The sequence below is a fragment of the Neofelis nebulosa genome, chromosome 5, assembly GCF_028018385.1.
Source record: "Neofelis nebulosa isolate mNeoNeb1 chromosome 5, mNeoNeb1.pri, whole genome shotgun sequence".
Classification (NCBI taxonomy): Eukaryota; Metazoa; Chordata; class Mammalia; order Carnivora; family Felidae; genus Neofelis; species Neofelis nebulosa.
In genome coordinates, this window is record NC_080786.1 from 109,442,164 (window position 1) to 109,463,742 (window position 21,579).

The 21,579-nt window shown below is 35.7% G+C and overlaps 1 protein-coding gene across 1 annotated transcript in view; it reads right to left on the minus strand.

The window, feature by feature from the left end:
• The window catches only part of ZPLD1 (zona pellucida like domain containing 1), a 75,131-nt gene that overhangs the window by 19,299 nt on the left and 34,253 nt on the right, over window positions 1–21,579 (minus strand). The window contains exons 5-8 of the mRNA XM_058731529.1: window positions 11,336–11,556; window positions 7,761–7,942; window positions 6,305–6,377; window positions 1,400–1,497 (exon numbers count right to left, since the gene is read on the minus strand). Of these exons, the coding sequence (XP_058587512.1) occupies window positions 1,400–1,497; window positions 6,305–6,377; window positions 7,761–7,942; window positions 11,336–11,556 (574 nt within the window). The remainder of the gene's footprint in view (window positions 1–1,399; window positions 1,498–6,304; window positions 6,378–7,760; window positions 7,943–11,335; window positions 11,557–21,579) is intronic.

The following is a 21,579-nucleotide window of genomic DNA, read 5'->3' on the forward strand; positions in this document are numbered from 1 at the left end:
GAAGTAAGCATAATATAGAGTCAGAATCTCCTTTTGGGTATTAGTTACTAATCCTAGGGAAGTAAATATTGACAGATGCCTCACCCCCACAAAATAGAACTATGTTTTTGTTAGTTATTTCAGAGGCTTCTTGTTTATTGAAACATTCTCTTAAGCTCAAGATGTTTAAAAATCTGCAGCAAATTGCCATCCTGCATCAAGTGGAGTTAAGGCTAATATCACACACACACACACACACACACCACACCACACACACACACACACACACCACACCACACACACACACACACACACCACACCACACACACACACACACACCACACCACACACACACACACACACACACACACACACACACACACACACAAATTGTGTAAAAAACAACTGGTCTAAGTGTGAAGAAGCAAAACCTAAAATCAAGCTATATAGATACGTCTATGTTCACTGTACACAGCAATATTCTGTTTCTGGAAGTTACTAACTCTAACAAATGACAGAGGATATTATAATATCACATACAGCAAGGAGTTTGGTGCATAAATTATACACTGAAAATTATGCCAGAATCAGTGGGGATGAGAGTAGGAGTCCATGAATGACACTGTGGTAGGTAAAAGAAAACCATGAGGCAAATACATAATCTTCCCCCATATGGCTACACTGTGCCTAGATTTAAACATTACTTCATTCCAACTCTGATGTTATAGAAATTACTAGCCTATGGGAAGTAAATGCCAATAATTTTTTAAAAACTGAATTTGATAAGATGATTTCAGGATGTAAAGATTATATTATATGTGATAATGTTACATGTGATAATGTTATTATAGGGTAGGATTGAATCTTCAGCGTTTGAATTCCCTTTCAATTTTGATCATTCTGGTTTATCTAAAACTTGGTCATATGAAGCTTGATCGCTTTGGGGTTTTTTACAGAGATGTTTCTGAGGATCATTTTATAAAATTCTGGCCCAGATCATAATGGGGAGAGGTCCTCTGTTTTTTAATACATTTTTATTGAATAGTAACATACACACTGAAAAGCGCACAAATCACCAGTGTTCATGAAATGACTACATCTGACTCATCATCTTTCAGATGAAAGAATAGAACATTGTGGTATCCCACAGGTTACCCTATTCCAATAGGTCTGCCTATTCCCTCTTCCAGTAACTCCCCCTCCTTCTTTATGGGAAGACTTATTATTTTCCAATTAATGACACAAAATAAGTGTCCCTATTCATCTTTGTAATTTGCTATTTCTATTTATTAGCATTCCTAAATGGTGTGACAATGGCAGCATTATTTAAATTAAAAATGAATGAGCTAACTTTATGATTCACAAGGCTTTGTGCAGTCAAAACGTTTTAACCAACAACAACTAAAGAGTTCGAAAATACCTGCCATCCAGATTAGTGGCTTGTACAGCTGCAAACACTTTGGTTTTCAAAGGTAATCCTATACTTGGGATAATTAACTGCTGACTGTAGGTTGAATCCTAATGATGAACAAAATAAGAAATTAATTCATCATTGTCTTCCCAACAACAGCACATTTACCACTTAAAACCATAATACCATATAAAAAAGGGGGCAAATCACCATAAAACTACAGAATTAACCCCAAAAATGATCTAGTTAATCCTCTAGTTTCTTGGCAGAACTGTTCTTAAACCACATCCAAGTAACAAATTCATTTCCATACATAAATCCTTTTGTTTCCATAGCTTATCGTATATGGTGGTTAATGTTCTGTGTATTTAAACCGCATTCAGTGATTAATAGTCAGTGTTTAATATTTAATAATCAATTGTTAATATTCAGTTTATTTAAATTAATACTTCATTTATTTAAATTAAATTAGTGGCTGTTATGCAGTTTCTCATCTACTTTAAGCCCTTTCCCATTGGGGTTGTAGGTCCTTATACTCTTGATAATCTCTCATTTGCCCCAAATCATTTATCTGGCAATTGGAAAGTACCAAAATTTAATTGAAAACCAAAAAAGAGACCAATGAGTCCTCCAAGTTGCCAAAATGTATGTCACAATATTTCCTTCATAAATTCCTTGATAGTTACTTATAGAAAGGTGTCTCAGGACTTCACTTCTATCTTTTTCCTCTTAGTGTATAGAAATTCTAGAGAGCTTATTTATATCATGCCCCAATTTACAGTATTAAAGCAATAGGTCAGAAACTGAGATGTGACAGCTTTAATTTGATAATACAGAAAAACAGAAAAAAATTGTAAGATGCAAAAAAGAAAACGAAAAGAAAAGAATTTCTAAAAATGTAAACTGTAAAATCAATTGGCATGGAAGCAAATTGCTTCTCCCAAATTTAGTAACCTTGAATCTATTTTGCAGCAAAGGAAAAATGTTAATGTTCATTATGAAATTTCAAAGTCATCAAGCAAAGGCAAAATACAGAGCATATTCTGTTTAAGAAGGCTGGGAAGAAAGCAACAGGTTTTGAATTTTTAAAATTACAAATTTTTAAAATTATAGTATGAATGCTTTACTCTTGAAAAGGTTGCACTCATGTGAAACATCTCATTCCCAAATACAGCCAGATAAATGAGGGAATATATGTCGTACTTCTCTCTATCATAAATGATAATAGCTCCTCTAACCATTTCCAATAGATACTTTTATTTATCTTTCCTGTTCTCTTTAAAAACTTCTCCAAGTATTCCACACCTCATTAAATATATAGATCCTTATTTTATTTTTTAAAAGTTTTATTTTTAAGTAATCTCTACACCCATCTTGGGGCTGGAACTCACAGCTCCAAGAGCAAGAGTTGTGTGCTCTACCGACTGAGTCCGCCAGGGGCCGCCAGAGATTATATACTTGCCTCAGTAGTGTCTTGAAGAATGTTGACTTTGTTAGAATTATTATACTGCTAAGTCATTTGCAAGTGAATCAACAATATTTCCTTCTAAAATTGCTTCTAAAAGGTAATGTTTTTACCTTACTTTTTTTCCTTTATTTTGTATAGTTGTTTTTTTTTTACTCTTATTATACTGTCCCTAAAATCAATTATATTTATTTTAGATTTTTTTCTTCAACTTTGAAAAGACATTCGTATTACTGTAACACTATTTCAGGTTTACTCTTTCTTTATCCTCTCAGAAGACACTAACATTTAGATACAATTCAAATTCACAAAGTCATCTTTGCTTTCCACAGAGAAGAAAACCGATACATTTATATTACACAAAAATAAGGCCACAGTTCAACTTGAAATAACCCACATAGATGGAAACTGAATAGTCAATAAAATTATTTTATAAATTATTAATATAAAAATTATTTTTTATAAATAAAATTTTCCTAAGTACATTTACTGAGTGCCAGAATACATAGATATGAACAATTGCACTGAACTAGATATAAGTTTCCCTTTCCAAATAACTAATCAGAGAATGAGAGTAGTAGGTATTGAATGTAACTTTTCATCATTCAAAAACTGCATGTGAAATAGGAAGACTTGGCCACAAATGCTTGTGTAATGATACGTAATTTGAAACGCTGCAATAAAATTACACTTGGACAGCTAAATGTTAGTGTTTCAAACAAATAATAAATATGATTTTGGATCAATTAGTGAAAGTAAACCAAATTTTTTTTTCTCATGTAAATTACTAGGGCTTTTTTTTTTTTCTCATGATTACAATATAATTGACTATATTACCTATAATGTATTTTTCATCTTTGTGACTTATTTATAACTGGAAGCATGTATAAATTACTAGTTTGGTAGTGCCCTGTAACATGACAAAATATTATGACCATGTCATGTTAAAAACAAAGTAGTCTTTGGCAGTGAAACTCTTCTATATGTTACAGTAATGATGGGTATAAGTCATCATGAATTTGTCAAAACTCACAAAATACACAGGAAGAGTGAAACTCAATGTAAACGATACATTTCAGTTAATGCATCAATATGGGTTCATCAATTATAACAAATATACCCCCAAATTCCAGGTGTAAATCATAGAGGAAATTGTGTACAGGCACAAGAAGTCTGTGGGGACTCTGTACTTTCAGATAAGTTTTTCTGTATACCAAAAACTGCTGTAAAAAATGGTCTGTTAATTAAAAAACATAATTTGTGGAGAAATTGTTCAATTTTATTATTTCATTGTCTAGTAAATAACTTTTAAAATTCAATTTAACTTTTTAATTCCACCATTAATGATACCTTTATTGCAAACTGGTTAAAAATGAGATGTGTCTGTTTTGTTTTCTGAAATATTTTTCCACATCCTATTCTCATCAGAGATCTTAAGATGTTAAGTCTTGTCAAATAAAAAGCATAGACATCAAAAAAAATGAGATGTTTTGACACTACCTAGTTCATTTATAGTCTGATATCAAACAATTGGTTGCCTTTTTTACCATAGAATTATAATCTTAAGGTTATCACCAAATTATAGGCTTTTATTTAGCATTAAGATGCTAGCTAGAAAGTTTTGGGGGCACCTGGGTGGCTCAGACAGTTAAGCATCTGACTTCGACTCAGGTCATGATCTCAGGATTTGTGAGTTCGAGCCCCGTGTCAGGCTCTATGCTGACAGCTCAGAGCCCGGAGCCTGCTTCGGATTCCGTGTCTCCCTCTCTTTCTGCCCCTCCCCCACTCTCAAAAATAAATAAACATTAAAAATTTTTTTTTTTTTTAATTTTTTTTCAACGTTTTTTATTTATTTTGGGGACAGAGAGAGACAGAGCATGAACGGGTGAGGGGCAGAGAGAGAGGGAGACACAGAATCGGAAACAGGCTCTAGGCTCCAAGCCATCAGCCCAGAGCCCGACGCGGGGCTCGAACTCACGGACCGCGAGATCGTGACCTGGCTGAAGTCGGACGCTTAACCAACTGCGCCACCCAGGCGCCCCAACATTAAAATTTTTTTAAAAAGATGCTAGAAAGTTTTTGAAGGATTATGTCTAGTTAACAATAGAGGAATACTATTTCTAATGATAAAAGAAGGACCCTCACAGCAAAGCTCTCAACAAATCCAAACTTCTAAAGTTTTATTTTCTGCTTTTCCAGTAAGGGAATAGTTTAATTTTGCACACAAAAAATAATGGTGTCATTAAATACCATTTGGGCATGTTCTTTACTTTTTTAAAATCAGGAATTTTCATCTTTGTGTCACTCAAAAATAACCAATAATATTGAACCCAAACCAGTCACCTCAATTCTACCTCAGGGAGCTTACATGTATAAATCAGCAGATAGGAACTTTCCAATTTAAAAATACTGCTCAAAACAATAATAAATATCTGTTCATATTGGGAATGAATACTGGCACATATTTGCTGAGTATTATAGAACCAAGTAAGTTGGCAGTTTCTCCTTGCAGAGGAAAGTTTAGAAATGACAGAGAGGCCATCTTTATTCCAATACATTTTAATTTGTTGTTTAGAACTCAGTGGTGTCAGACTACAAACTTATAAACATGATTTTTTAAATGCCTTTGGAAAATGTCCTACTACAATATTTATAGCTCATTATATTCAAAGTATAAAGCACTGACTTTTAAATCAGTTGCATGAATTATAACTCAGTGCCATGATGACATGAATAATAATGTAAAAATCAGATTCATAATTTACCAAAATGTTGGTTGATAGATTGAAAAATTGATATTTAAATCAGGCATTTAAAATGTATGAATAAAAATTTTTAATCAACATGAAAATATCATTTGGGGGATTAATGTTAGAGTTATAAATAGAAATCCATGTATTTTTTACGTTTTCCTGCCACTGTCGATATTTACATGACAGAAGTTTAGACAATACTATGTAGTCAACCCAAACTATTTCAAATGTGACAGAATTGTCATCAGCCAAAATCCATTTTGAAAATATTAACACATTCATCACCAAGCGTGCCCTCAAGAGAAGTAGCATTTGGACTTTTCCTATCTTATTATCACAAAAATATTACTCCTAACATCTTGACCCTGACTATGGCTAAACACACACACATACACATACACACACATGCGCAAATAAATATATACATATAAATGTAGATAGACACTTGGAATAACTATGTAGAATCACATTTACAAAATAAAATCTAAGTCATTTATCAACTTTTAGAAAGCAATGGAGTTTTTAGTATACCTTTATCACTAGGATATATAAAAATGGTAGTAAAGGTGGATAAATGTTACCAAAGTATAACGGGGTTAATGTGGCCTTTGGTAGATTTTGATATAAAATCCATCCACATAAATGGCTCCTCAGTATGATGAGAGAGAACATAACATCCGTCACCCATCAACTTACATTATAAAGGAGCAGGTTCAAAGTGCTGACAAATGTACCATTGTTCTCTCTCACAGAAATAGCAGCTGAGGACCTAAAACAGATTTAGAAAAAGGAGAGCATTGATAGATTTTAAATTAAAAGTTTCAGTTATACCTTAATATTAGATTTAAGGCACTAAAACTCTTGAGTAAGCTTGACATACTTTTACCTAGGTCTGGAGTAGGCACACGATTTAAATCATTGAACATATCAAAAAGCAAAAGAGACCAAGTAAAGACAAACTGTTCTTTATGATCTTTTTATTTATAAAGGCATTATTTCCATTTTGCATTATATATATGAGACTTTAAAGAAAAATGTCATTCCAATATAATTTGAATCTGAAACAAATACATTTTCATCAATCCCATTAGAAGTTTCATAAGATCAAGGATTTTGTTTTACTTTGTTCACTGCTGGAACATTGCATGGCACATAGAAGTATAATAATTATTTATTGAATAAATGAATGAATTTCCATATACACCACAACTCAGGAATGTGTTTACTGGGAAAGTAAGGTGGAACAGAGTGAGATTGTGACACCCTCATGGCCCACTTCCCTTTACACCTGTATCCTTTTGACTCAAAGCATTTCTTTTCTTGTTTTCCAAGTCTTACTTTTCACCAAGATATTTATCATCATTGTGCCATTGAAACCAGCTGTGACTATTTTTTAACTGAAACAGAATGTGGCCTCCGCATTCCCTCATGACTAAGATTAAACAATAACTACACCCTTGTGATAACAAACCCTAGAACTGAGAAGAGAAAGTTTTCACTCAATCACCCCACTTTATCAAAAATATTTGACAAATCCAGTGACTCTGTTGTAATGTGGATATAACCCTGTCTTGGAGTATGTCCTCTGGGAAAAATGAATGACTACATGACTATAAACAGTCCATATCTGAAGTTCTTGGGCTCTGAGTGAGGCACCTTTTTGGGGGGACCATCAGCACCGATGCAGCTGACACCTCAGCAAGAGGCACAGAGCCCCCAGATTCTGAGGCAGCAGAGTCCCACAGTGAGAGCATCTGGCAGAGTCTGAAGCCAAGCAGGACCCAACAATGCAGTGACTGTTCTATCCACTGGAAATAGTACACCTTCTGGACTGCATAAGCACTCCAGTGCTTGGGCAATTAGTGTCTTTGGCAATTCTGAAGGGAGTGAGGAGAACCCCCAGGCATACATTTGACTAGTTGGAGCCAGTTTTAATTTGGGGGAAAATATATACATCTGATCTGTTGATATGGGTCATAACAATGTTAGATAGATAGATAGATAGATAGATAAAGGACTTAATATAGTTTCCATTACCTTGAGTTTGGCTATTCTCAACAAATCCTGCTATCTTGATAAGTCCCATCAGGAAAAAAAAAATGACTCAAATATAAAGACAGAATGTGAGAGTAAGAATAGAACTTGAACTTACGAGGCAAGCTGGGTATTATTAACCAGGTATTCCAATGGATAACTACAACTAAATTTGTAAAGAAGCCCAGGTAGATAGCTGATGATTGTTGGTGGGTCTGGAGTATCAATGTATCCCGAAATATTTCCTATTTGTACTGAAGTTGAATTCCCATAAGCACTGACTCCAGGAATTGTGGATACCTGTTAGAATGGTAAATCAAGTTCAATGATTAAATAGCTACATATAAATCCAGGCATTTCATATGCAAAATAAAACATTAGACTAGATCATTTATTTCTTTTAAAAAAATTAATATTTATTTACTTTTGAGAGAGACAGAGTGTGAGTGGGGGAGGGGCAGAGAGAGAGGGAGACACAGAATTCAAAGCAGGCTCCAGGCTCTGAGCTGTCAGCACAGAGCCCAACACAGGGCTCAAACTCATGAACCATGAGATCATGACCTAAGCTTAAGTAGGAGGCTTAACCGACTAAGCCACCGAGGTGCCCCTAGACCAGATCATTTCGAGCATCTCTTTCAACTACAACATGCCATGGCTTTGAGATTATATGCACATAATGCTATTTATAAGTGATCAATATGTCTTTTAACTAAATGAAACTTCATATTCACCAAAGGCACTTTATTCATATTTCATAAGTAAGAAAGGAGAGAGAGTACATGTTCAGAGTGCTACAATAAGTCATTTCAAAATGTTCACCAGTAAAGTCCAAATTCTGTGGCATGGCTTAAAATATTCCTGTTAACCTTATCTTGATTCCCACTTTCGCTTCATATCCCTCTAATCACACACTTGGTTAACAATGTCCCAGATGCAGGGGCGCTTGGGTGTCTCAGTCCCTTAAGCATCACACTCTTAATTTTGGCTCAGGTCATGATCTCACTGTGAGTTTGAGTCCTGAATCGGGGTAGCCTGCTTGGGATTCTCTCTCTCCCCCTCTCTCTCTGCCCTTCCCCTGCATCTCTCTCTCTCTCTCTCTCTCTCTCTCTCTCTCTCTCTCTCTCTCCCTGTTTCAAAATAAATAAAAACATTTTTAAAAATTTCAAAAAAAAAAAAAAAAATGCCCCAGCCAGTCACAAGGATCTCGTTAAGGCTTTGCACATGCTTTCTCTGCCTCCTTTCTCCCCTTCTTCACCATGATGTATCCTACTCTTTCCCTGAGTCTCATTAGCTTCCCTAGGAAACCTCCTGACTGTCCTACCACAATGCTCATCTCCATCGTAGGAGGAGTCACAGTGCATGAGTGGTCTCTTAAACTGGCAGTCCCCTTCACCATAATCAGAACTCTTTGTGGGTAGGGGATCCCCTTAGCCTTTGCCTTTGCATGGTCAGCAACACACAGTGACACCAGCAGCTTGGGGGCCCTGAGATAAATTTTGAGCAAATGCATTAAGGTCACAATTTTTTTTTCTGATGTGACCATCTGAGGGTCTTCCTTTGTGGTACGTACATGGAGATTCTCATCCCCTCCCAGGGTAACAGTTCATAGACAGGTTTCAAGGGGATGAACTCCCAGACTTTATATTAAAATATTGTCCATATGTGTATTTTCCTGAGACTGGATTATTCAATCCCACTAAGATTTAAGAACCACCATTTTAGGAATAATCAATAATGTTCTTGACCTTCATAATAATGTTCTTGGCCACCATTATAGAAATAATAATGTTCTCAACTTTCATAATAACACTCTATACTTTTCATAGAATACAGCTCCTCCCATTACATCAACTACAGTATGATGCTCAATAAATACTTTTAGCAGGTATTATGGAAACCTATAATACTTACTTTTCAACAAGAGAATAAACTTTATGTGTGAACCTGGAGTACATAGGCAAAGCTGAGGCAATTATCTAACTAATTCATGAACAGGGCCAGAATTACTATAATTGAAACAATTTTTTTATCCTAATCCAGTGACGTAATAGTCTACTTAATTTTTCCCATGTAGGATTGTCCTTGGAGCAAACTCCAAAGCTGGGACGTCTATGAAAAAATGAAAATATATGCAAATCTTCCCCTCCTCTCACATTTGCCTGACTGGCTAGCTAAATATACCAATTCTTTGAAAACAGAATAAAACACACGTACACATATGTAGCAACTTTTATACCTAAATCATTCAACTTTTAAAAAAAGTAAACAGCAGGTGTCACACACACGCACACACATGTGCACACACACCCAGATGCTTTGCCTGGCATTTCTCCTGAATTGTTTTCTTGGTAGCAGGGCAAGACTTAAATCCAGAGAAGAAAGTGCCATGAAGGAAAGACCCCAGGGTATGGTGGGAGGAGGGAAACTCTGTCTCTCCACGTGGGTTCCTCCTTTCACAAGGAAACACAGACATATAATAACCAGCCTGCGTCACACTCCCTCAGGCCCACCTCATAACCTCTCTGTGCACAACTCAGAGAGATGAATAAATGTTTTTAATAAAAAGAGTCAATAATACTCAAGCTGCAGGCTTGAAATGGTCATGGGCACAATATTCTAACTACACTCTGGGAAAAGATAAAGAAGGAAATCAGAGAAATCTTTTTCCTGTCTCCCATCCCCCATCAAGTCTTAGAAACCCTGTCCTTAGAGAAATTAAGCCTTCCTCTTTAATCCAAAATAATAATTTATGAAGAGGAAAAGCCAGTTTCTCCTTATTCACTGTGCTAAGTGTCACACTCATTGGATCTCCTTTTTGTCTGTGCTAAGATTTACCAATAAGAATATATTTAAACAAGCAAAATGAAAAATAGTGCTCAATGAATTTCAGTGTAACACCCCTCAAATCACAATATTTATACTTCAATTAATTTTAATTCTTGGGAGAATCAATTCCTTATTCAATTCCTGTGTGTGTGTGTGTGTGTGTGTGTGTGTTCAATGCAAGCATACATAATGAATCGCAAAGACTAGTGACTCTGTTTGGGGATGGAAATATTTGATTTTCACAATGACTAGAGAGATTTCCTTTTCTGAACAATCTACTGGGATTTCATGAGTAAAACTGAGTATGAAAAACATTTTGAAATTCAAAGGACAGTCCCACACAATGGAGAAAATCACACCGGAAATGCTGACAGCCCTCTTTCACACGACACTGGTGTGGATCATTCCACGGTAAACATGAAACCTAGGAGAGTCTAGGCTTCCCATTCTATATTTCATCTTTTTTTCTGAATGAGGTCACGAGAAGGCAATAGGCCAAGGGACCCATTGTCCAACTCACTGAAGCAAACAATTTCTGCATGATAAGACAGTTCCATAAAAAGCAGGAGAAACATAGCTAATGATAAAGTGTAGAGAAATATTTATCAATGTCACTCATACAAATAATGTTGTTTAGAGTAGTGTAGCTGATCTCGAGCCCCTCTACTGCTCAGCTACAATAAGGGGAACTATCATTGGAAAATAAAATTGTATGTTTAAAGCCTCACACAAGCAACGGAAGTGATTTGTTCAGTTTTATTGGAATTTCTTCCTGAAAGACAGATTTGGCTTCTGATGATTTCATGAAACGGGGAGAGATTTTTGCTGTGACCCCAAACCTAGCACAGGATTTTACACTCATCTTACCACTAAGTTGTTTCCACAGCCCTCCAAGGTGCTGAGATTGATGATGAAAATGACCACCGCGGGAAAGGTGTTGTTATTGATGAACCCCCTGCAGTGGGAATCCCCGTGCCTTCCATTCAGTGCCAGATCTGTTTCAGAATAACCCGAGAAAAGCACTGTGCAAAAATTAATCTTCATTGTAATGGCCTGCACCCCACAATAGACACTGATGTCTCTTTCAGCTGAAATAAAAATATATAGAAAGCAAATATTAGTCACAAAAGCACAGTGCAGGATACAAGAATAACTATAACATCTCCTAATGTAGTTACTCATCCCCTCAGCCTGTTTAACTCATTCCTATGTTTGAATACACCATGATCCAATGTGAACGTTGTTAAGAGAAGTAGCCAGGGAAAATAGTCTTAGATTTAGCTATTTAGGAGTTATAAAACATCTCTGTTTCTTTGTGTTTGATACACAGTAGATTTCCATTAAATGTCAGTTGAGTGTTACAGAATGATTAGAGAACTGAAGGGGCAAAATCAGGTTTGCAGAGAAAATTCAGAACCAGAGTAATTACCTGAATTATTCAGATAACCTGTCTAGAGTAGTGAGACTCACTGCAAGTGGTAAGTTTTCCCAAGTATAAGGAAGAAGCAGTTAAAATCCCTCATAAGCCATATTGCTGAGCATTTTGGTGTTTTGTAAGCCATCTTACCCAGGATGGAGAAACATAAGCCATCCGTCAGAATTCCATTTTATTTTGCCTATATTAAATTACTCTAGAGAGAAAGGAATGAAAACAAATGTGCTGATACTACAGAAAACATGCATAGCCTGCTTTAAGAAAATTTTGCCAGTGACTATGCCAAAATAAAAGGAATGGACTACGCATGGAAATTTAAAACATCATTTTCCCAGTTTCCATGATTACTCTATGAGTTATCAGGTCTGTACAGGTGAGCATACACACATACACACACACACACACACACACACACACACACACACGTTTTCATACCTCTATGTAGTTATTTTTCTACATGTAATGAAGAAAATATATGCAGCAAATGGAGAGGTTGGCTGCTAGGCAATTCCCCAGAGGCAGAAACTTACTTTGATTGTTTTTGGTATCTGTTACAAGTTGAATCATGTGCCAAAAGATGCAGTGAAACCCTAAACCCTAGTATCTCAGAATGTGACCTTATTTTGAAACAGGGTCATTGTAGATGTAATTAGTTTAGATAAGGTTACACTGGAATAGGGTGGGTCTCTAATCCAAAATGACTTGTGTCCTTATAAAAGGAATGCCATATGAAAAGACAGAGACGTAGGAAGGATGTCATGTGAAGACACAGAATTGAAGTGATGCATCAGTAGTCAAAGAATGCAAAGATTGCCAGCAAATGACCAGAAGCTAGGAACAGGGAAGGAAGGATTCTACCCAGAGCATCAGAGAGAATATGGCCCTGCTGACACCTTGATTTTGAACTTCTAGTCTCCAGAACTATGAGGCAATAAGTTTCTGTTTGAAGTCACCCTGTTTGTATCACTTTGTTATGGCAGCCTTAGGACATTAATGCAGTAAGCTTGCCACTTTTTAACACTCCATTTTACCACTTAGATAAAGAATCAAGGGGTTCCTGGATGGCTCAGTTGGTTGAGTGTCCGACTTCAGCTCAGGTCATGATCTTACAGTTCATGGGTTCGAGCCCCACATCGGGCTCTGTGCTGACAGCTTGCTCAGAGCCTGAAGCCTCCTTGAGATTCTGTGTCTCCTTCTCTCTCTGCCCCTCCCCAACTCGTGCACTGTTTCACTCTGTCTCTCAAAAATAAATAAATGTAAAAAAAATTTTTTAAAGAATCAAAAATAAGCATCAGATTTTCTAAATGTGGATACAAACAAAACAAAAACCGACTAAGCTATTTGGAGAAATAAATCTGTTTAAAAAAGAAAACAAGCAAACTAAAAGATAATTTTACTAAATGAGATGATGTTCACCTAAGTAATATGCAAATATCATTCAAGACTTTTTGGCATAGAATTAATTCACTTAAATACCACAATTCTAATCTAAGGGTAAAAGTGTTCAACAGCATATTTCTTTGGAGTATTCATTCTCCGTGGTGGTTTTTGATGGCTAAGTGAGTCATATTTTGAAAATGTGAATAAGTAAAAATGAAAATTTCTATGTTTGGTTATGATTTTAAGCTCATTACAAAAAGAAAGAAAATCTTTTTCATGGTTAAAGGTAGAGAGAAAGATGGAAAATCTTTTTCATGGCCAAAAGATATATATTAGCCTAATTATTATAGAAAACTTCAAGCAATATTCCCTTTATAGGTGAATTCATTATGAAGTACAGTAGAGGAAATAAGAAGTACTACTTAAAATTGGGAGAATATGTCTATCAGTTTTCAGCCACATTAGCTGTTTAAATACAATCATAACTTTTAATGATGATCTTTACTAAAATAGTAGAGTTCATTTTAATAAATGTTTGTGTTTAGAATCTTCAAATTACATAATATATATACACGTACGTATATATATGTACGTGTATATATATATTATGTAATTTGAAGATTACATATACATGTACGTGTATATATATGTGTGTATATATATATGTGTATATATATATATATATATATATATATATATATGTTTATTTATTTTGAGAGAGAGACAGTGTGTGCACACACATGTGAGCTGGGAAGGGGCAGAGAGAGAGAGGGAGAGAGAATCCCAAGCAGGCTCTGTGCTGTCAGCACAAAGCTCAATGTGGGGCTCAGTCTCATGAACCATGACCTGAACCAAATCAAGAGTTGGACATTTAATCGACTGAGCCACCCAGGCTCCCACATCTTATATCAATTGACTGCTCTCCATCTATATGCTATTCCTTGGCTCATGCCACCATTATCTCTCAGCCTAGAATATTATATTAGCTTCCTAACTGACTCCTTTATTTCCACTCTTAACCCTCTCTAATTAGCATAGCTGTTAATACATGAATCTAATCATGTTGCCTCTCCTCAAGTCTTCAAAGCTATTCATTTCACTCAGACCAAAATTCCAAATCCAACCAAGTCCTCAAGACTCTCCATGATCTGCCATCTTCTTGTCTCTGCATTCACATCTCTCTCCCTACTAGTCCCTTGCTCCCTATATTTGTTTCACTGAATTTTTTTTTTCAGTTTTTTAAATGCATCACAATGAGTGATGAAAGCCAGAGTAGCTGTTACCTCCTGGGGTGGAATTGTCTAGAATAAGAGAAACAAGAAAAATTTGTGGAGTGATAAAAATGTTCTCTATCTTGATCTGGTTAGTAGTTACATAAGTACATTCATATGTTAAACAATTGCAAGGTGCACCCTTAAAATTGGTGCATCTTATTTTATATAAATTATTCCTCCACAAAATGCTGTGAGCATTTAAAAAAGCCTAGTACAGATTTGCACAAGACCATTAATTCTCTTTTCTCTGCTTAGGATGTCTTCATACCCCCAGTCTTTGTGTAATTAACTCCTATTTATTCTTCATGTCTTGAATTTCATTGTCTTTTCCCCAAAGATTTTCCTGATCCAAAATCTAAATTATGTCACTCCATTATGCTGTCATATAGCCTTAAAATCATGTATGTATTTGTGTACTTGTATATTTATCTTCTCTATATACTGAAAGTCCCAGAAAGAAGGAAGCTATAATATTCATTGATGTGAGTAATGAATTACTTAATCACATGAAATATTGGAACAATAGACTAAACTGAGGATTTACAAAGTAGTGGTACTTATTCTCAGATCATAGTCCATAAGAGGAAATAGTCATGACCCAGTTTGACAGAAAGATTGGGCAGAGAGCTATGGGGTAGTACAGAAAGTAAACCTCACCTAGGCCAGCTGGTTAGGAACAGCCTCTTGGAGAAGATGCCATTGACCTGAGTTTTGAAGTACCAATAGGAGTTAGTGATATAAAGGAGTGGAAATTTTATAACACAGAGGGGACAGTGTGAATAATGATACAAGTGCGAAATATGCTGAAGCCTGGTTGAGAGCTGGACAATTATGTTGTCATTAGAATTTAAAATACAAAGGAGGAAATGGTAGAAAATGAGGTCAAGTGGCAAACACAAGGGCAAAACCACAGGAAACTTTTTCATACAAAATGCTCTCTGTAAGATAACAAAATATCTACCTCAATGTCGATCAAATCTTAGCTTCCAGGGAGTTCACTAAGAACTCTCTTGATGTCCAGAAGATAGGGAATTAGTATCACTGCATTACATGTAATATCACAAATGTATTAAAGTGAATATATATCATTAAATACGTTACAAAGGGGAAGTATCATTCCCTGTAATTTAAACCACCTAAAGACTTCAGCTTCTTCACCTTTGAGAGGAATTAACTGATACTTAGAATAGCTTCATAAATGGCAAAGATTACTTTGTCCAGATGTACAGCTCTCTTCAGTTTTCTGTGTTTAACTGAAGGCTTGTAACTCCTGAAATGGAACTGAATTTGCTACAAGCTGATCCCACTAGGAGATATGATAACAAGAGAAACGCTTTTCCCAGTGTAAGAAAAGAGATCTGTTCAAATCCATCCTAACCCAGTTTTCTAAAGACTTTTCACTGTCCCTTCTGAGAAACACATTTTTTCCTGGTTGTAGATACTAAAGACATCCATTCAGCACAACTTTTTCCATTTGTGATGCTTTGAGGAGGGAGAAGAGATACTTTAAGTTGCTGAAGGGCAATTTCTGCCAAAAGAAGACAAATTTTTTCCTCAGAGTTAGTGAATAACAGTTGTTCTCAACAACTAAATTTTTTGGAGCCTTTTTATTGTCCAACCTCTGGACTGAGTTGGTATATCCTTTTGAACAACACTTGAGTATGAAGCAACTTAATGATTACAAGTTAAAAACAAAAAATATCAAGAAATAAATACCTTTAGATTTTTGATTTTTAGTGTTTTGTGTTTAAACATACAAAGCATTATTAAAATGGCAGGCCGGCTTAGAGCTTATATGCAGTTATACTGCCAGAATGGCTATTTTTCCCCTGATGTTTTAAACAAGTTAAGCTTTTCACAAGACTGAAAAAATGCAGTATTGAGTCGAATTCAGGTAAAAAAAAAAAAAAGAAGTGCTCTGCACTTCTCTCACCTGTCAATCAGGCAATGAGATTATCTCACATTTTTGAAAATTATGCAAATTTTAAATATCCTGTCGCTGTCAACTATCTCTTACGACATAAAAAAATGTGTCCAGATTTGGAGTTGAGAGAGCATTGTTACCATATAAATGGGAGTAAAGAAAGGATGAATCCAATTATCCATATGAATAAAAATCTCGTTCTACTTCATTCCCAATAAAGTTCCATTCCTAGAAAACCTAACTCACTTTTCCCTTTAGGCACAATCACTGACAATATATTTGTAGCATATAATTCATATACCTAACAAGTATATCTAACTTTGTTCTTTTCCTCAACAGTTCCATACGCAACTAGTTTAATTTCAATGGCATATAGATGAGACTAAAGATCCCCAGCTTTTGATAGACTGAATGATTTTCATCTCATCTCAATACTGTTGAGACCTACATTTCTTTAACTAGCATCAGAATATTTATTTTAACATTTTCTAATTGTTACCTGGAATAATCAGAGCACAGATCAATACAGTTGTTCAAATAATTTGTACACACATATTCTTCAATACAAATATGGCAACACCCCCAAAAATTGGGCTGTAGACTGGTACTCAGCCCCACAAAGCAGTGGCTCAAAATGTTCTTTCACCCCTAACCTGAAAATGTAAAAATCTGCATGAAAATCAGCAACTCTGGGGTCAGTGCATAATATTAAAAAAAAAAAAAGGTGAAGTACACAGGAGTTTAAAACACAAAATAAGTGCCATCAGTTTTATACAAGCTGGAGGCTATTGTTCCTATTTATTTTCAAGACCTAAACTACATGCCAGTTCATGTCAACAAAGTATTTTTAAAAACCATTTATTGTATACATATTACACGTCAGTCTCTGTACTAGACTCTGAAGATAAAGGCATTAGTAACACTTCTTTACTTCAAGATGCTCATGTTTAATTCAAGGAGACAGAAAAAACTAGACGATTATAATGCAGCTTACTAAAGATGAGGCTTATATACCATATTATATACAACCATGTGTCTATAAGGGAGGAGTGCTTGGAAGGGATTGTTGAGAAGAAATAAATTCCAATGGTCTAAATTCTATAAGAAAATGATTAGATGATGGCATGAACAGATCTCAAACTGATACTCAGACTTCTAGCTTTAGTGGGTGACTAGATTATTTCCTGAGATAAAGAATGCAGGAAAGAAAAATGAAAATCTCAGTTTTTGAGAGGCTGAGGTGTATGTGGGACACTCAACAGAAATGTACAACAGGTTGTCAGAAATAGGAGTCTACTATTTGGAGAATAGAAAAGAGTGAAAAATATAAATTTAAGAATACCAAATACTCAATGTATCACTCATAAACAATAATAATAGATGAAATACCCAATGATAGAATTCAAATAAGAGGAGAAATAAGCTGAAAACAGAAAAATAATATATACATTGTCCATTAATGAGACTTTCCCTCTTTTCCCAATGGAGAGTAATAGTTCTCTGGGGCTCTACCTTGCATCCCTTTAACTGTGACTCTACTGTTCTGCTTATATTATATCTGGGAATGGATATTTGCTTTCCCAGTAGATTATGAACTCATTGAAAGCTCTGGATTTTCCCAGAGTGCCTAACAAATACTCAACAAATGTCTATTAAAATTTGCTTAATTCAATTCCTTCACAAACAGCACACATGGTTTCTAACTTTTAATAAGTTCTAAGATTCACAAATATGTGTGCAATTAATACGATTTCATGTTTACTGTTCATCCAGAACTCATATTTCCTATCTGTACTCTGCCACGTGCCTGAGATGATTCCTGTTTTTAGAGTTTTAGACAAGCATCAATATCTTTAATGTCAGGTATTTTCTGACTTCCAATTGAGAAAACTCAACCCATTAAGTATTATGAAATTGATAGATTTTTTTATATTTTGGGGGGTATTTAACCTTTTAAAATAAATTAGTCTTGGTAGCCTACTATCTTGCCTTATTATTAATGATTTTTTAAAATTATTCTCCTTTAACAGTGATAGATTTGCTGATTCCTATTGTCATTAATAGCAAGCAAGGGCATGACAGCCACCTGGGGCTGATATACACAGTGTGGTTATGTAACAACACAAAGCAAGCAAGACATCATGAGTACCGTGCTCTAAGCAGCACTTATTACATTGTGCATATATATCACCAGTGAATTTTATTAAAATGCAGATTCTGATTCAGTAGCTCTGAGATGGGACCTGATTTATGTGTTTCTCACAAGCCCCCAGGTGATGCCAATGCTTCAAGTCTCTTAATCAATTGAACTGCTTAGTCACATCTATATACTTTGGGCAGAAGCTAACCCTTGGGGTGGATGCTATCTGGTGGGATTAAGCACTGCCACCACATACCTATTTGTATGATTTATATGCTGGCAAGAGGGAGAAGGTCGGTTGAAAAAGGATGAGAGAAAGGGAGAGAGAGGGGAGGAGGAATCATGAAGGAGAAAATTCCTTTCCTTGTGTGAGGAACTTTTTTTGTTAAGTTTGTTTATTTTTCAGAGAGAGTGGGGGAGGGGCAGAGAGAGAGGAGAGAGAGAATCCCATGGCAGCACAGAGCCTGACATGAGGATCAATCTCATGAACAGCAAGATCATGACCTGAGCTGAAATCAAGAGTTGGACACCTAACCGACTGAGCCACCAGGTTTGCCGAACTGGTTTTGAATCTCAGTGAAAGAGGGTTCGTAAAAAGCTTTGTGAGCCTGAGTCCAAACAAATTTATTTTAGTGCTCAGGTGGCTGTGTGTGAAACAAAGTTGGGAATAGGATCAGTATTCTGCCCCCACTTCTACCCCATTCCGTAAACCATAGCAGTTTAATAACTGGAGGAGCACCTCAAATGTCAGCCATGCTGTGGGCACTCGCCAGAACAAATGAAGGACACACGGAGTGGGGGTGGGGGTCTGTTGTGAGCAGGTGGAGGCTCTGTGCAGGTCAGACACAGGTACTCCTGTGACTAGAATTGTATCTCTATTCATGGACTGGTTTGTATGCACTTAAAAGTAGCATTGCATTGAAACTGATAGTATGAACCAAAACCTATTCAATGTAATAGGAGGAGTCTGTTCTGTATACTGAAGAGTACACTGCTTTGTAGTGCCATAGAAAATCTAACCTGCAGTTAGAGTGGGAGAGAGCCAAAGCATAAGAGACTGTTAAAAACTGAGCACAAACTGAGGGTTGATGGGGGGTGGGAGGGAGGGAAGGGTGGGTGACGGGTATTGAGGAGGGCACCTTTTGGGATGAGCACTGGGTGTTGTATGGAAACCAATTTGACAATAAATTTCATATATTAAAATAAATAAATAAATAAATAAATAAATTGGTGATCTCTTAAAAAAAAAAAAAAGAAAATCTAACCTGCAAATAATTTACTTCCTGAACTCCAATAGACATTCCAAAACTAATTTATACCATCCTTGCAGATTATAAGAGTAACTTACATATCACTTCCACTTCTATCTCTCTAAAATGAGAGGAGTAATATTTGGCAATATATAAACTTAAAACTGCTCAGAGAACAGATGCTATGTTCATTGTTTTAACTCATTTTTTAAAGATACTTTTACCCTTGACAAGAGTTTATACGATATTGAGGTTTTGGAGCTAAAAGAGCAAGAACTCCTAAAGGGGTATTGATTTTCATCTACACAAAATACCAGCAGCTGATGAAGAATTTAAGGTGGATTAGGAACTCAAGTTTCCTCTCTACACCGAATGGGTTTCTTGCCACCTTGGTTTTTCACATCTGTTTCTCGTTAGCAAATACAAGCTGTCGTGTCTAGTGCCTCAGGAAATTCATATGCAGTTTGAGGCAAATTTTGCAGGCTTATATTTGCACTAGCTCCTCTACATTCTCTGGAACCAGAAGAGATTGGTCATCTTTTTCAGGCAGGAGAAAGCATATGGGTTTTACTTATACAAGCAGAGGAAGCGAAAAACTCATGCAATAAAAAACTTCTTTATTGAAATAAAAAAGGGGATGGACTCTGAATTATTCAGTTACTGGACTTGCTTGCCACTGCATTTTATCATTTAGATTAATCAGGAAGTGATTAGCGGTCCCTGCCTGGATCACTTCTTCTGCCTCATCTGGTCTAGTAATTGCAATCACAGGTGCAAAGCAGAAGGCAGGCATTGTCTGGACAACTTGGAGACCAAAACACTACTACTATGTAGAAAGGCAGGAGTATTCATCTTTCTTATCATAGAAAGGCCAAAACATGTTCCCTTGAATAATTAGTCCATTATCCACTCTGACTTCGTCTTTGGGCACAGAGAAATGCAATGGTTAATTAAGCAAAGCCTAACACAAGAATAGAGAGTTCATTTTGTTTGACCTACCCCTAAATTCTGTGAAATTTGTGATGCTTAATTTTATTTCCTTTGGAACATTGGTGTTTATTGAAATATTAATAGGTATTAGGGAAAAAAGATTTCCTTAGTCAAGTAGGCACTAAAAAGGCTAAACAAATTCTCCTACTATATGATTTTTCAGATTCATTACTGTGGTAATTCCCATTGTGATTCTGTTAAACTTAGTATTCAGAATTCACTTTAAGGCATCATGGTTTGATGGCAAGAGTCTTAGTTTTACATCTCTGTCAATTTCTAGCTTTGCATCATTAAACAAACGCTAATCCTCCATTTCCCCATTGTAAAATGATTTTAAAAGATTTTATAGGTTTATCTAAGGAATACAAGAAAGAATTAGTAATGTGTATATCACTCAATACATTGAACCCATTGGTTTCTTCCTTATTAGTGTTTAAATAGAATATGAATAGTTTAAATAGAATACAAAATGACAAGTTATATAACACTGACTTATATTCAGTTTCCCATGAGTGGTTAGTTCACCATTCTTATGGTGTCAGGCCACCAAATTTCTGGTGCCACAAACCTAATCTTTCCTTGATGGTCATTAAAGACTTCTTAGAAGCTAAGGCTAACCCTTATATGCTACCATCTTCCAAAAAAAGGAGATAGTTCCAGAAGGTGTGTGTCAGTCATAGAGGCCAAATGCATTTATCCACATATTTAATTTAGGCCA